This window comes from Loxodonta africana, chromosome 2 (genome assembly GCF_030014295.1).
Source record: "Loxodonta africana isolate mLoxAfr1 chromosome 2, mLoxAfr1.hap2, whole genome shotgun sequence".
Taxonomy (NCBI): Eukaryota; Metazoa; Chordata; class Mammalia; order Proboscidea; family Elephantidae; genus Loxodonta; species Loxodonta africana.
Genome location: NC_087343.1, coordinates 166,292,096 through 166,303,972, shown reverse-complemented (window position 1 = coordinate 166,303,972; position 11,877 = coordinate 166,292,096). Strand labels below are relative to the sequence as shown.

Genomic DNA, 11,877 nt, shown 5'->3' with positions numbered 1-11,877 from the left:
AGAAGAGGAACTTCCAGAAGGAACAACTTGCACCAGATTGAACTTCCAGTGAGAAGAGGAAGCCACAGCCCTGAGATGACCTGAGATGAGGTGGAGGCATTCTTTTGAAGGCAATAATAAGGCACTGGTTAAAAATCCTGATGAATTGGGCTCAGGTCTCAGCTCTGTCCTTTTCCAGCTGTGTGACTTCAGCCAGGTCCCTTTACTTCAAGGATCCTCAGTTTCCTCATTATTTAATTTACAGGATTAAATGAGAAAACATAACAAAAGTGCTTAAAAGAGTGTCCATCCTTTGGTAAATTGCTTAATAAACAGTACTTATTAAATTTTCAGTGTAAAAGTCACCATTGCGATTTCTGATATTAGGTAATACCAATAAGCGTGGGCGACTACCTCCCAAATCCCTCCTTCTCCTCCCGGGAGAGCAGGGCTTCTCTACTACTGTGCTTCTCAGGGGAGGGGGAGGTGCCCTCCAGGGAGGTAGGTGGGGCCTCGTTCCAGCCTGACTAGAGCCTGCTAAGGCACAAACCTCTGAGCTGGAGTTTGCACCTGGGCCAGACGTCTTCCTGTTTGTCTCCTTTCAACGCAGACCTCCTCAGTACCCTGAACCTTCACTTTCTGAAGCAGCCATGCCTTTGACCAAGAGTGTCAGGGGTCCCCAGGGAGCTGTTTCCCTGAAAATGGACTTCATGTCCTCTCCAGAAAGTGCTAAGAAGCTGCAAGACAAGACCACCAGCTTCTTGGAAGGAAGCTCTTCAGAGTCGCTGCGCTTGCAGAAGACCAAGGGCATAACGTGAGTGCTATTTTCTGCTTTCCAGCCTGGCAGCTTACAGTGGCAAAATTCCTGAAGTGGGTGTGTAGGATCCCCAACCGATTGTGCAGATGAAGAAAGCAAGATCGGGAGGGGTAGAGCCAGAGGTCAAGTCAGGTTGAGAGCTCAAGAAGGCGGGAACGCAGAATGTCAGCAAAGCCCTTATATACGTAAAAGCCCATATAATTGTGTGCAGGTGGGGAAACTAAGGCCCAGTTGTCTGAGACAACACCCTGGGTTATTGGCAGAATAGGGGCTAGATTCCAGTACTGGCCCAAAAGTGAGTGTTGCTCCTGGTCAGCCCTGCTAATGTAAGCAGAACCCCCAACTTCTTGGAGGAAAAGGTGAGACCTGAGCTTAGAACTACAGTGGCCTCCCCAACAACAGAGCATTGCCTCTTTCCTCCCTCCTGCCTGCAGTTACCCCGGCCTCTATTTCTAATGGGAATCGCAGGAGTGACACCAAAAAGCACAGTATGTGGAATATTCTGGTGGTTTTCCATTTTTTCCAGAATAGGGGGTGAGATCACTCACAAGACTTTCAATCCAAGATAAGGAGGGTCTACCAAGAGAAGATGGACAGGGAAGATAAGACGCAGGGCTCCAACTACCTTTCCTTTCCCTCCATCTGGACCCTACCCCTTGACCAGAGTAGCTAGTTTACTCAGCAAAAAACAAAGTAGGGAAGCAAGGTGGTAGAGAGGTTCTGCTGCTTTAAGAAGAAAGTTGTGAAAAACATTGGTATAGTAGAAACAACACCGGGCAAAGAATCAAATCTAAGTTCCAGTTGTGCCTCTGCTTCTTTTCTCTAAGCCTCAGTTTCCCCATATACAGAACAGGCATAATTTGGTGGCAGTGTGAATTAAAGCAGGGCACCTGTGGAAATTAAACCTGAAGCAGAGGGGCAGCAAGGAGGGAGAAGTCCTGTAAAGAGAAGGCAAAGCCCCCCTCCACCGCCACCCCATAAGACAGTTTGGGGACTGACACAATGGCTGGCACTGGCATGGTTTGGTTTCCCGGGGGCTCGTCCTGGGGATTGCTAAGAATTAGCAACCGTGAGGGTGAGCACACTAGCCTTGGCACCATTCACGTCTAAGTAGGATTGTTCTTTCATCGGAGGCCTTGGGGGAGCCATCTAACTCTTGTGCCCTGAACTGACACATGGTTTGGTGGCAATGTTAGCCACTTAAGAATTTAGTGATAAAGCAAGTCAAAGGTAGAGGGGACCTCGTGGCGTGGCGGAAAGAAGAGTAACAGACTGGGTGAGCGTGGCGCCTCCGGAGTCGGTTCGAATGCCCACTGAGCTGCTTACCTGCATGAGCTTGCGACGTCCCTTCTCTGTGCTCCAGTTGCTACTCTGTAAAGTTTGCACCTCCTAGGGTGGCTCTAAAGGTGATTTGAGCATAGAGCCCCTAGCACAGCACCTGGGGACTCCAACGATGTCACGTCCAAAGTCACCAAGGGAGTTAGGCCTAGAACCCAGGCCTCCTGAATCCCAGTCCAGTGCTTTGCACAACTCACTACTCTATGTTTTTAAGCTGACTGAGTGACCCAAAGTTAAATTCTGATTTCTTCAGCCCTTTTAGTTAGAAATTTCCAAAGTGACCTGTTGACCTGCTCCTAGTTGCAAAACAAACCCATCACTGGCAACTGTGGGGTGTAGTGTGCTCTGTCAGCAATGTTGACATCTACAGGGAGAAAGACACGCAGGACTCTGTACTCTCTTCCTCCCCCAGTTGTTCTCTTTAACCCTTAACACATTGGAGGGCAAAGCCTCAGAAAGTTGGAGAACTGAGGGCTTTAAGTCAAAGATACAGGTGTCTGGGACAGTTCTTTCTAACATTTACGGAAGCTCAGCAAAGTTAAGCAGGTTGCCTAAGATGGCATTGCTTGTTAAGTAGTGGCCTTGAGTTTTAAATCCCTGGTTTGTCCATCCCCAGAGACCAGGCTCCCTCCAAAATACTTCTACTGATTTTCGGACTCTTAAGAGCAATTTCCAGGGCCTCTGGTGGCACAGTAGTTAAGAGCAACGGCTGCTAACCAAAAGGTCGTCAGTTCAAATCTACCAGCTGCTCCTTGGAAACCCTATGGGACAGTTCTGCTCTGTCCTGTGGGGTTGCTATGAGTTGGAATTGACTTGATGGCAAAAGGTTCTTTTTTTTTTTTGGTATGGGGAATTTCCAAGATTTCTAAAATTGTGGATTTAAACCCAATAACCACCTGGTACCCTGGGGTGGGGGTGGGGGGTAAACCCCCCTGGAGCCCAATCCCCAAATGACCCTATTCCCAAACCCCACCTGGGGATCCTAGTCATCTGACCTGTTAATTCAGAGGTTAGGATACTTTTTTTTCGGTCTGTCCTTTTCCCTTTTCTCCGGATTCAACCCTGTTTCTGCCACTAAGTTTATGACCTTGGGACAGTCACTTCCTTCTCTCTGAACATCAGTTTCCTCAGTAATGATATAAATTCATTGCCACATCAAGTTGATTCTGACTCATAGTGACCCAATAGGACAGAGTAGAACTGCCCCATAGGGTTTCCAAGGAGCAGCTGGTGGATTCGAAATGCCAGCCTGTTGTTTCGCAGCTAAGCTCTTAACCACTGTGCCACCAGGGCTCCCAGTTATGATATGGGGTTGTCCCATTACTCATTCTGTCTGGCTATCCCTGGGGGGGCAGTCTTGTAGAGGTATAGGTGAAGAACAAGGTCTCTGAAGGAGCCCTGGGGTTAAATTCTGGCTCTACTCAAATGGCAAAGGTTCGGTTTTTCAAATATATATATATATCCCCTTGGACAAGTCACTAAAAAAGCTCTCTGTGCTTCAGTTTCCTCATCTGCAAAATAGGGATGATAATAGCACCTTTCTCATACTGTGGACAAAAGGATCAAACGTGATTATGCATGAAAAGTACTTAGTACAGTGTCTGGCATATAGTAAGTGCTATGATGGTGTACAATGAGTGTTAGCAGCTAAAACCAGTACGGTTCCAGGTAAACCAGGATACTTGGTCATCCTACAGAAGGCCTGAATGTTCCAGGCAAGGACAGAGTGAGTGAGAGATGGCCAGAGACCCCCCCTACTCAGCTTAACCTTGTGAAGGGCTGACTGTTGGGTCTTCTCACCTCCACACACCCACATCCTCACATTTTCTTCCTCTCCTGTAGAGGCTTCCAGACCTTGGTTCACCTGGTGAAAGGCAACATGGGCACAGGGATCCTGGGGCTCCCCCTGGCCACAAAGAACGCAGGCATCCTGGTAAGAAGGGCTAGTGCTGGTGGGGCCGTGATGACCTGGATGGTGGGAGGAGAAGCCTTTAACAGTTTACAATAGTTCGAAATGAGAAGCCTTTCTAGGAGACAGCTTGATCCAGATTTGGAGTCCAGACGTCTAGCCTGGGTTTGATTCTGCCTTTGCCGCAGACTTCGAGCGGCCTTGGCCAATCGTTTGTCCACTCTCTGGGCTTCAGTCCCTCTCCCCCTTGTAGAATTCAAAGGTTGGACTATGACCATTTCCTAGTTGTGCTCCACAGTGCCCGGAATTTCCTCAAGGATTCCTCGGGCACACGGTCAGGATCCTGTGCCCTACTCCTACCACGATACCCCATTATAATGGCTTTATGTACCTTATTGGATTTCTGTTTGAGATTACTTTTTTCACAATAATTATTTTATTTTTTTACAAATTTATTTTGTTTTTTGGTTGTTGTTGTTGAAAATATAAACAGCAGAACACACCAATTCAAAAACAATTTCTACGCGTAGAGTTTGGGGACATTGATTACATTCTTCAAGTCGTGCAACCATTCTCACCCTCCTTTTCCAAATTATTTCTCCACCGTTTACATAACCTCACTGCCCCCTTAGCTTCTTCTCTAACCTTTGGAGTTGCTGTTGTCAATTTGATTTTAGATTACATTTGAAAGAACAGTTTTTACTGTTCAGAAGGGCTTGAAACCAGTTTGCGAGAAAAGTCTTTAAGTTCTTAATGATATCTGCTATCACCAAATCTCCCCTCTCTGTTTCCTGCTAAACCCATTCTCTTCCCTCTCCCCGGGCCCCTCTCCTCTCTCCTCCAGATGGGCCCACTCAGTGTGCTGGCCATGGGCTTTGTCGCCTGCCACTGCATGCACATTCTGGTCAGGTGTGCCCGGCACTTCTGCCACAGGTAAGAAAAATAGCACCCTTGCATCAATTCCTTTGATACATGTTTCTTAGGGACATCTCAGAAACTCCCTATCCGTGTTGTTGTTAGTTGCCGTTGAGCCACTTCGACTCATGGCAACCCCACGTGTTACGAAGGAGGAGAACTGCTCCATAGGGTTTTCTTGGCTGCTGTCTTAATGAAAGCAGATCGCCAGTTCTTTTCTCCCACAATACCACTGGGTGGGTTCGAACCGCCAACCTTTAGGTGAGTAATTGAGCACAAATCTTTTGCACCACCTACACATAACAGGAGTTTAAATCCTAATCTTCTCCGACGAGGCCACTAAAAAGGGAAAAGCACTATGGGGCTTAAGGCAGGACATTGCCACATTACTCACTAAAAACCAAATCCCTTGTGTGTCAGAGTAGAACTGTGCTCCACAGGATCTTCAGTGTCTAATTTTTCAGAAGGAGCTCACCAGGCCTTTCTTCTGAGGCAGCTCTGAGTAGACTCGAACCTCTAATCCTTCAGTAGCTGCCAAGTGTGTTAACTGTTTTCGTCACCAGGGACTTCACGTTACCCGTTAGGTGATCTCAGTCAGGCTATTGTGTTTATCTGCTTGACTCATCTATAAATTGGGCATAAACAATCCATGCTCAGTCCAGCCTCAGCAAATTGTCATGAGGATTCAGTGAGATCGTGGCTATGACAACTATGACACCCGTTAAGGTATGCATTCTTTCTCTTGTTATCCAGCAGCTATCTCACTTGACAGGTGAGAAAAACAAGATGCCAAGGAAATCTCACCAGTTGTCAGAGCCTGAATTAGAATTCAGACCCCTGCCCTAATACCCTTTCACTCTCCAGCTAGGTCCTGCATTGCCAAGGGTCTTTTGATTTTTGAGTATGTGACCCTAGGTTAAGTGATCACTTGGCAACTGTGTGTGTGTTCTCTCCCCTACAGGCTTAACAAGCCCTTTATGGACTATGGGGATACGGTGATGCATGGACTAGAAGCCAGTCCCAGCTCCTGGCTCCAGAACCACGCCTACTGGGGAAGGTACTTCTTCGTTCTTGCTCTGCCTGCAGTGGGGTAGGATACAGTTGGTGGGAATGCTGCTGTCAGGGCTGTCTTCTTCCCTGGAAATGTGGCTCATGTGGCACAGAATGTCAGACTTTCCACATAGAAGGGGTGCATTGGCAACACCTCTGTCCAGTCCTTCCTTGTATGCTTCCAGTGACAGGGTGCTCATTCCTTTGCTATTCAGCTTTAATATTATTCTCTCTTTCATTTAACAACATTTATCCAACCAGGCACTGGAAAAATCACGGGGAATAAGACAAATCACAAGGCTTTGCCCTCACAGAGCCCATAGTCCAGTGGGAAAGACAGACATTAAACACAGTTATTTAATAACCTCAGGGATAAGTAATATGAGAGAAAGAAGTACTGGTTGCTACTGAGCAGGTAAGAAGACATACATGGGCTGGAGAGGGGTCTCCCAGGGTGGAATAGCTGAGATGAGTTCTGAAGGAAGGCCTTCGAAAGATGAGGAATTCCCTAGGAGAAAGCCCAAGGGGCCTTCTACGAAGAAGGAAAGGCACATGTAAATGCCCGGGAAGAAGAAAGGAGTGTGTGGCAGTTCTAAGGTATGCAAAGACCAGGAGGCTTAAGGGGAAAGAGCCAGGGAGGTGAAACTGAAGAATGAGCCAGTGCTGGGTCAGGCTGGATGTTTTCAACCCTCTTAAAGATTTTGTTCTTTTCTTAAAAGAAACCAGGAGGCCACTGGAGAACTTTAAGCAGGGAAGTGATCATATCTGCATTGCTTAAAGATCTGTCTGGCTTCTTCGAGGAGACTAGATTGTAAGAGAACAAGAGTAGATTTAGTCAGACCAGCAAGGAGGCTGTTGACAATGGCCAGGCAGATGGCAATGGTGGCTTTGACCAAGCTGGTGGCAGTGCGGATGGAGAAGAGAAGACTTAGTCGTGAATTGGAGACTGGGAAAGGAAAAAGAGGAGAGGAAGAGTCAAGGGTGGCTCAGATTTCTGATGATTTCTATTTGGGATGAGTTGGGTTTAAGGTGCCCGAGAAACACCCAAATGGAGATATCAAGTGGGTGGTTGTATGTACAGATTTGAACCTATCTTCATGCAGGAGACAGAGAATTGAAGTCATCAGTCATGAAGCCAGGCTGCAAAGAAGCTCTCTTAGGGAGAAAGCATATAGTAAGATAAGAAAGGAGAGAAAGAGACCAAGTCTTTATGACCTTTTGTTGAGCTATAGTCTTCCTCCTTGCATCCTCCCACCTTTTTGCTCTCAAAGGTAACTCAGAACAGATAACCACCCCAATTTATCTTCTGGTACTTATGACTGCATCTACTCCTTTGTCTTCCAGACCTGTCCCATTCTGTCTGCCTTCCTCTCTTCTGAGCATTCCTTAGATTGTCAAGGTGTCTCTTGAACTTTGATACCCCAAACCACTGCTGTACTCCAGGTGTGCTCCTGCTCACATAAGGTAGGAGGGTATCATGGGTCTAGCAACTCCATTGGTCCAAAGCCCATCTCTATTAATTCATCCCATGAGCAGACTAGGAAGGATATGTGATAATAACCAGCATTTTCCTATTGTTGTGACCCAAAAAGAGACTTTTACCTCAATCCCTCCCACACATACCTCGTAGTCCCTGAAATCCTTCTACTCATTGTTGAGCATATAAAATAGCTTTTCTTGCCCCATTTAAGTACCTTGTTCCACTAATTATCTTCTTTCCTGTAACTGGACTATCTTTCTTTTGGACTCTTCCCCTAAGGACTTAAATGTGTTCACCAATCTCCATTAAAAAAATAATAAATAAATAAAGCTTCCTGGACCTTGCACCACCCTCAAGCCACTATCTTATCTCATATTCAACATATAGTTATTCAACAAATATCTTTGAAGATCTACATTGTGTCAGGATGTGCTTTAGACAATGGTCTATAATGATAAACAAAAAGGAATGCCATCCAGACTGGAGTTCGCACTCTAGCTTCATGAAAGAAAGCCTACCCTCTGACTTTGCTTCCTCACATCTCATTCACACCTCTTTCACAGATCATCTGGCTTTTCTGTCTTCATAATTCTACTCACATTCTTTCCACCAGTGTCCTCTAAGACTTCCTTGTTGTACCTCCTTACCCTAGAGAACCCTCCACAGAGATGAGTACAACGGACTATTCTTGAAACATTCTCCCCCACCCTCCTCTTGGTTTCTATTAAATATGCCCCCCCGCCCCCCGATTTCCTTCCTATCTTTCTGACCATTCCATCGATGCATTACAGACTTCTTTGTTTCCATCCATGTTGGTGTTCTCCAAAGTCTGGAATGTTCCTTTTTCTTTTCTAATTCTGCACATTCTTGGACAGTGAACTCCTGCCTTCTCAAGACTTTATCCACTACCTACAAACAGTTCTAAATCTTATTATATAGTTGCCTCTTGAATGTCTCCTATAGGGACCTCAAGCTCGACAATTCAGATACTGAATGTGTCATTTGCGCTCCTTCCTCTAAAACCTATTCTTCCTTCTAAGCTTCCCAGCTCATTTTGTGCCAGACCCCAAAACCTGTAAATTACCAGGTATTTATAAATTCTTGCATCTTATTATCTCTTAAAATATTTTAATTCTCTTAGTCCTAAAGGTGGAGCCCTGGTAGCTCAGTGATTAAGAGTTTGACTGATAACCAAAAGGTCGGCAGTTCGAGTCCACCAGCCACTCCTTGGAAATCCTATAGGGCAGTCCTACTCTGTCCTATATAGGGTCCCTAAAAGCCAAAATCAACTCGACAGTAATGGGTTTGGTTTTTGAGTTTAGTTCTAAAGGTCATGTGTTTGTCCAGTCTGTTGCTATCTTTCACCTTCATTATTGCAAGAATCTCCTATCCAGTCTCCTGTCCTTAGTCTTGCCACCTCCAACGGGCTCTCCACGTGTCAGCTAGAGAAATCTGCCTGCTTCCTCTACTGAAATAACCTTTCCTCTCTTCTTTTTCTTCTTCTTCTTATTGTCGTATTTGTTGCTGCTACTGTTGTTGCTGCTGATGTTCTTCTTCTCCTTCCTTCTTTCTCTTTCTGTCTGTCTCTCCTCTCCCCTCATTTTTCCCCTTCCCAATTCTTCTTTGTCCTTTAAGTCTCCCACTCAGTTATCAATTTCTCTAGGAAAGTCTTCTGTCTGCTCCATAACTTGGATAAATTTTATGTGCACCCTTTCATGCCATATTATAATAATCTTTGTCTATCTCGCCCACTAGTATATAAACTACTAGAGGTAAGGACCATGTGTTATTTGTCTGCGTATACTCACTGACCAACGTAGTACCAGGCTCATGGCAGGAAAAATATTTAACGTTGATAATAGCTAATAAAGCATTGTGCTTACTGCCCTCTTTCAATTGGCATCAATTATGAGGAATGCTATGGAGCCAGGTACGGTGAGAGTGGGGGAAGCCCCTGACCATGAAGAATTTTACCACTTGCTGAGAATATACAGGTGGTTGAAAAACCTTTTTTAAGAGAACTGTTGTTACCTCCTTTTTTCACTGGGTCATTGTCAATTTTGGTGACAGGACCAAGGGTCTGGTTCAGGGGACAGTGGGGGTAGGGGGCATAACAGCAATAAATGGAACTGACAGGCCAACTTCTTTTATAATGTTTTCTTTCTCTCCTCTAGGTGTGTCGTGATTTTCTTCCTAATAGTCACCCAGCTGGGCTTCTGCTGTGCATACATTGTGTTTGTGGCTGATAATCTAAAGCAGGTAGAGTCTTCTCGGGAAGATGGGAGGCAAGAGGATAAACAAAAAGAACATCTTCTGTTGTTTACCAAACAAATTTCTTTTTCTCTCTGGGCCTGAACATCCTTATCATTAAAACAAAGGAAGTTAAACTGGATGGTATCAAAGAACCCAGACTCTCCTCAGTCCACACGTCTGTGATTTCTATAAGTGGCTACTTTGGCCACAATATCCTTTGTCCAATGTCTTGGACCTGCCCTCAAGGTTGGTCTCTAAAATCCTGAGCTGGAAGGAGCCTTGGATTCCTCAGTCTTCCTGTCTTAGAGCTTACTTGCCCTTAACTATGGATTATATTATTATATGGATTTTTTGTTAATGATACCTAATCTTCTTTGGGTCATCTTTAACTATCTTTAGTTGCTAAATCTATGACTTCACAGTTGCTTTTCTCAAGAACTTCTTTGAGTCTAACCAAAATATTATCTTGCAATAATTTGGGGGAGTGGGGGGCAACATGAGCAATAACATAGACCATCTTTAGTCAATCAATATACTTAAAAAAAAGAAAATTGTTCTTTGAGATTTTCCTTCTGATTATAAAATACCAGAAATTTAAAGTCAAAAAGAAAAAAATTGTAAGCATCCACAGTTAGCTTCTATTATGTGTCAGGTATGTTGTTCTATGCCATTGGAATCTAACACCTCTATAGGACAGAATAGAACTGCCCCATAGACTTTTCTAGGCTATAATCTTATAGCTCATAGCTATGAGTTGGAATCAACTCTACGGCAATGGGTTTAATCTTTACGAGGAGCCCTGGTGGTGCTCCTCATAAAGATTAATTGGTGAAGAGCTTGGCTGCTAACCTAAAGGTCAGTGGTTTTACTCTGTCCTATTTATAGGAGAGTCCTGGTAACCTGAGAAGCCCTGGTAGTGCCCTTGTAAAGACTAACGGTAAAGAGCTTGGCTACTAACCTAAAGGTCAGTAGGAGATCTGGTGATGTAGTGGTTAAGAATGATGGCTGCTAACCAAAAGGCCAGCAGTTCAAATCTACCAGCTGCCCCTTGGAAACACTGTGGGTCAGTTCTACCCTGCCCTATAGGGTCACTCTGAGTCGGAATTGACTCGACAGCAGTGGGTTTAGTTTTTGGATTATAGAGTCGCTATGAATCCAAATCCAACAGCAGACAGCAACAGATTTGGTTTTTTGGAATCTTTATGGGAAGGAGCCCTGCTGGTGCATTGGTTAAGCCCTGGGGCGCAATGGTTAAGCACTCGGCTGCTAATCAAACTCACTAGATACTCCATGGGAGTAAAAACCTGGCCTTCTGCTTCCGTAAAGATTACAGCCTAGGAAACCCTATGGGGCAGTTTTACTCTGTCACATTGGGTCGCTATGATTCAGAATTGCCTCCATGGCACCTAACAACAATCTTTATTTTTAGGTACTGTCATTGCTACCATTTTGCAGATGAGACAACTGAAGCTATAAGCTCTGTAATATATATAAGGCCACCAAGTCATGATTTAAAACCCAGACCTTTTGACACCAGATCTTAAGTTTTTATTAACACTATATTATATTGCTTCTCCAAGCAAAAGAAAATTGTTACTCTTTTTTTTACTCTCAAGATAATTTTTTTATTGTCATACACACATATGTATATACATATATAAAACACAACATTTGCCAATTCAACAATTTTCAGGTGTACAATTTAGTGTGATATTAATTACATTGAATACATAATCAGTGCCAAATTTCTCATCACCATAAACAAACACTCAGTACTTCCTAAATAATGGCTCCTCCTTTCCCCCTAAATTTACTCTTAATCCAAACACTCACGGCTATCATTTTAACTGAGCATTAACTGGTTAGCATTTTTCAATGTCCTAATTTTTTCTAACATAATTTTTAATAGCTTCATAATATTCCATCAAAGTCCCTAGGTCGTACCTAGCTGCTAATCTAAAGGTTGGAGTTTTGAGTCCAGAGGCACCTCGGGAGAAAGGCTGGCGATCTACTTCCAAATAACCAGCCATTGAAAACCCTGTGGAGCACAATCCTACTCTGACACACATGGAATGGTCATGAGTTGAAACTGACTCAGCAGCAACTGGCTAATATTCCATCACAGAAATTGATTAT

General features: G+C 44.4%; 1 protein-coding gene across 3 annotated transcripts in view; it reads left to right on the top strand.

Moving 5' to 3' along the window:
- The first annotated feature begins 439 nt into the window (after positions 1–439).
- SLC36A2 (solute carrier family 36 member 2) overlaps positions 440–11,877 on the top strand; it is a 72,958-nt gene continuing 61,520 nt past the window's right edge. Inside the window, exons 1-5 of one of the 3 annotated variants that reach the window (XM_023550775.2) lie at positions 440–793; positions 3,977–4,067; positions 4,888–4,976; positions 5,920–6,015; positions 9,663–9,747. In XM_023550775.2, the coding sequence (XP_023406543.2) occupies positions 630–793; positions 3,977–4,067; positions 4,888–4,976; positions 5,920–6,015; positions 9,663–9,747 (525 nt within the window). In that variant the 5' untranslated portion in view covers positions 440–629. The remainder of the gene's footprint in view (positions 794–3,976; positions 4,068–4,887; positions 4,977–5,919; positions 6,016–9,662; positions 9,748–11,877) is intronic. The other 2 variants (XM_023550788.2, XM_003404855.3) reach the window with 2 other exon arrangements.